At 37.8% G+C, this 5,033-nt stretch overlaps 1 protein-coding gene across 1 annotated transcript; it reads left to right on the top strand.

Moving 5' to 3' along the window:
• Nucleotides 1-2,630: 2,630 nt before the first annotated feature.
• LOC149163709 (uncharacterized) lies at nucleotides 2,631-3,035 on the top strand. The gene has a single exon (XM_089429236.1). The coding sequence runs from the start codon at nucleotides 2,631-2,633 to the stop codon at nucleotides 3,033-3,035; it is 405 nt and encodes a 134-aa protein (XP_089285362.1).
• The last annotated feature ends 1,998 nt before the right edge of the window (nucleotides 3,036-5,033 follow it).

The raw sequence follows: 5,033 nt of genomic DNA, 5'->3' as shown, positions 1-5,033 counted from the left end.
TTCGCATGCATTAATGAAGTGCTTCAGGAAATTAAAGCAACAATTTTCTGAACGCCCGTCGAACCTATCACGTGGGTGCAACCTGACTGGAGTACGCAATTGCATCATGCTTTTGAATGTTACAATGTTACAATGGAAGAAGCTGATGAGGATCTACAAAATATTAATATCCCTAAATCAAAAGGACAATGCGAAGTTGGTGGATCTATTGTAGAGATCCCTGATATTTCACAACCGGTGCGCACAAAGCAGGTAAACATTGGTTCAGAAGCAGACGCAAAATTCGCAAACATTAGCGATTATTGGGATAAAGATATAATGGATAAGGTAGCTGAATTATTATATGAATATCAGAATTTATTTCCAACCAAGTTCATCTTCGACTTAAAGGGGATAGTAGGAGATTTAGGGATGATGAAGATTAATTTAAAACCTGATGCGAAGTCAGTTAAGCAGCGCCCATATCAGTTGAACCCCAAATACAAGGAAAATATACAGGGAACTTGATAAAATGCTTGCGGCCGGAATAATTGAGCCTGTAGAAGAATCCGAGTGGGTCAATCCTATGGTGGTCCAAGAGAAGAAAACAAAGAGTGATATCAGAATTTGCATAGATCTGCGGAAGTTAAATGATGCATGTGTACATGATCCATTCCTTACGCCGTTTACAGATAAAGTTCTTGAGAATGTTGGCAGACAAGAAGCATATTCATTTATAGATGGATTTTTGGGATACCACCAAATTAAGATTGCGCTAGAGGATAGAAGCAAGACTATATTCGCTACAGAATGGGGGCCATTCCAGTATACAATCGTTTCTTTCGGACTCAAAAATGCTCCTGCGATTTTCTCTTGGATGGTTGTCGCAGCGTTCAAGAAGTTCATTCATAAGTTTTTGGAAGTCTACTTCGATGATTGGACAATGTTTGGGCTGGTCAAGAAACATGTCCTTAGTCTGCGCTTGATGTTGGATATGTGTAGGAAGTATCAGATCTTTCTGAACTTGAAGAAATGCATTTTCTGTGTACCTTACGAAATATTGTTAGGCCATGTTTCCTGTAAGCAGGGATTGATGGTAGACCCTGCTAAGATTGCTGTAATTATCAATATGAAGCCCCCTAGGAACGTAAGTAGCTACGCACGAAATTGGGTCATACTAGATACTATAGGAAGTTTATTAAGGCATAGATGCATATCACTGCGCCCATGGAGAAGCTGTTAAAGATGTTACGTTTTCTGGGATGATGATTGTCAGAAGAAATTGGATACTCTAAAGGAGAAGATGGTTATGACGCCAATATTAGTATTATCGGATTGGAAGAAGGAATTTCATGTACATGTGGATGCGTCTTGCATAGCGTTGGGAGCCATCTTAACACAACCAAGGGTAGGAGATATCAATCACCCGATTGCCTTTTCCAGTGGGAAAATATCTAAGGTTGAAAGGAACTACCGAACCACAGAGTGCGAAGGTTTGGCCATGGTTTATGCACTACAAAATTTCAGACATTATCTACTAGGTGCACACTTTAAGATGTACATGGACAATTCTGCTTTGAAGTACTTCGTCAATAAGCCTGTGTTGGGGGGGAAATCTATAGATGGTTGCTCATTTTCAAAGAATATGATTTTGAAGCAATAATGAAACCCAAGAAATTGAATGCTGGACCAGACCAAATTTCTTGGATCGAAAATGGTGAAAAGCCTATAAATATCGAGGAAGGATTACTTGACGCGCAACTCTTTGCTGTCAGGGTTGCGGATGAGAATTTTGCAGACGTCATTTAGTTTTTATCTACTGGGACAACTCCTAAAGGTTATACGACACAGTAGAAGAAGGAACTAGTTATCAAGGCTACCGATTTTTCTATGATTGCAGGACAACTATATGCGATGGGGTCAAATGAATTTATACCCCGATATGTTCCTGAATATGAAAGACAAAATATTCTAGCTGAAGCACATGCTGGTGTCGCTGGAGGACACTATGTAGGTAAGGCTATTACGTAAAAAATCCTACGCGCATGATTATGGTGGCCAATGGTACATAAAGATTCCAAGGAATACTGTAGTACATGCGATGCATGTCAAAGGACAGAGAGACCATCACACAGGGATGAACTTCCATTAAATCCACAGGCCACATTACAAGCATTTGATAAATGGGAATTGAATTTGTTGGACCTATTCAACCACTGCGAAAAAATACGGGAGCACATTATATTATCACTTCGACAAAATACTTAACTAGGTGGGCCGAGGCACAACCTATGAAAGATTGCAGCACGAACACTGGTGCGAAGTTCATATTCGAGTTTATTCTGTCAAGGTTTGGATGCTCGAAGATTCTGATGAGTGACAAAAGGTCACACTTCTTGAATGAGACAATCACTGCTTTAATAGAGGAGTTCTAGATGTACCATCAGAAGAGTATGCCATATCACCCCCAGGCAAATGGCACTGTCGAAGCTTTCAACAAGATATTGGAGAATGCCCTCACAAAGGTTTGTAATGTTAATAGGAATGATTGGGATGTGCGCATACCAATGGTTCTATGGGCATATAGGACTACCTGTAAGAAATTGACTAGGAAAACACCTTTTTGACTGGTTTACGGACAAGAAGCAGTAATGCCGATGGAATACATAGTGCCCAGCTTAAGGATCGCAATAATAACTGAGATGACAGATCATGACATCATGGAGGAACGCCTAACACAACTGCTGGCGTTAGAGGAAGACCACTTTTTGGTTGGCTTTCATCAACATGTACAGAAAGCTAGAGAAAAGGCATGGCATAATCGTCACATCAAGCAGTGCACCTTCAAAAATGGCGATTTGGTCCTAATGTATGATATCAAGTTTACCAAATTTATGGGGAAGTTTTATATGCATTGGCTCGGACTGTATGTAATTAAGGATATTTCGGATGGTGGCGCATTTCAGTTCGCGAAGTTGAATGGGGAGACATTTCCTGATAGAATTAATGGGAACAGGTTGAAGGTTTATAGGGACGATCCCGCCCCTGCGCAATGACTACATGGCCGTAGGAAAGTCTTAGTGCTTCTAGTAGTTGAAAGAAAGCACATGACTATAAACTACTCTGCCAAGGAAAATTTTTATCAAAGAAGGAAGGTTGCACGATGTTTTGGAAGATCGCGTAGGTGGAAACTGCGACAAAGTAGTTGCGCCAAAAGGAGGATTGCCGCGCGGCCTGCCCAGAAAATGACAGTTGGAACAACTATAGTTGATTTGACAACGATTTTTCCGTTAAAAGGAGTGGGGAATATGCATTTAAGGTGCAAATCTGGGAGAATCTGCCGCCAAAATTGCATTTATGAGAAAGATTTGTGGGGAAACTAACATTTTGAATTCGAATCGGGTTATAAATATTGCACCCCGCTCCACACTTGGACAATTTGCTCCTTGAGAATTTGCTATGTGTTTTTGCGCTTAAAGAGCTGAGTGTGTTGCTGTATGTCTGGTTACCCGAGTTGGGCAGAAGTTGAACAAGAGTTCTTGAAGAGAGGGTTAGGAAACATCATGACTGCAACACCACCTATCCCTGCTACAACACCTAGGTCACCGAGACCAAAGCCTACTGCCTCTGCGACAGGAGAGAAAAAGAAGAAAAAACCACAACCACCTGTTGAGGCCTCGAAAATCGCTGCATCAACATGGGGGAAAACCACCCGGTCCGGACTTTAAGACAACTTCTTTTCTGTTTAGGTAGTGGCTTCGACTGGGGATAATGGGAACAGTTTCCCAATGAAAGGTTATTGAATGAATGTGTAATGCTTATAGTGAAGTGAAATAGATGGATTTGCAGTGACGAATTAAATGGAAAACATATGCATTAATTTAATCTATAACCTGAGATTGTTTAACGTTTATCTGGATGCAATCTATAATGATTTTCCTTAGTAGCTGACAATGTAGATTGCTCAAACACTAATGGAAATGAAAATATTTCAAGATGATTAATTTGATTAAATAGTTAATCAAAATAATGTGTATAACTCATATTGCATTTAGAGTATCAAAACAAATTGCTTAACATGTAAAAAATATCAATGACAATGTAATAAAAAATGAATACATGTAACACTGTTATTTAAATGCCATGTAATAAGCAATTTGAAAAGATAAATTCATTATTTACTTATGAACAAAACAAAGGTACAACGATAAAAATACCATATGCACGTTGCTTAGCTCATAAAAGAAAATAACAACAGTTTAGTCCTTCTCACAAAAATGACTTCGGGAGAACATAAATGCAACTTCTCAAAATTCTTTATGAAAATTTCTAAAACAATGTTCTAGTGGTTCTATTGAGAAAAGTATGAAAGTACAGTAGTGAAAGCTTTCGTAAGTCTTTCTTCATAAAATAAAAAGTTACATAATGCTTATAGTGGTTCAAGTGAAATAGATGGATTCACAGTAATGAATTAAATGGAAAACATATGCATTAATCAACTCTGTAACTCAAACTTGTTTAACATTTATCTGGATGCGATTTATAATGATTTTCCTTGGTAAATGACAATATAGATTGCTCAAACACCAATGGAAATGAGAATATTTCAATATGATTACTTTGATTAAATATTTAATCGAAATAATGTGTATAACTCATATAGCATTCAGAATATCAAAACAAATTGCTTAACATGTAAAAAATATCAATGGCAACATGATCAGAAATGAATACATGTAACAATGTTCTTTAAATACCATGTAATAAGCAATATGAAAAGATAAATTCACTATTTACTTATGAACAAAATAGAGGTACAACGATAGAAATACTAGATGGATGTTTCTCAGCTCATAAAAAAAAATAGCTGCAGTTTAGTCATTCTCACAAAGATGACTTCGGGAGTACAAAAATGCAACTTCTCAAAATTATTTATGAAAATTCCTAAACAATGTTTGAGTTGTTCTATTGAGAAAAGTATGAAAATACAATAGTGCAAGCTTTCGTAAGCCTTTCTTCATAAAATTATGCACTGGCTGGTTTTCCCCCCGTGT

Source organism: Pinus tabuliformis, chromosome 5_1, assembly GCF_031772625.1.
Source record: "Pinus tabuliformis cultivar Carrire ecotype Pingquan chromosome 5_1, CPIR1, whole genome shotgun sequence".
NCBI lineage: Eukaryota > Viridiplantae > Streptophyta > Pinopsida > Pinales > Pinaceae > Pinus > Pinus tabuliformis.
This window is presented reverse-complemented; position numbering and strand designations above follow the sequence as displayed.

What these genes read in the sequence shown, in the direction of transcription:
- LOC149163709 (XM_089429236.1), top strand. Translation starts at nt 2,631, where the DNA reads ATGCCGATGGAATACATAGTGCCCAGCTTAAGGATCGCAATAATAACT.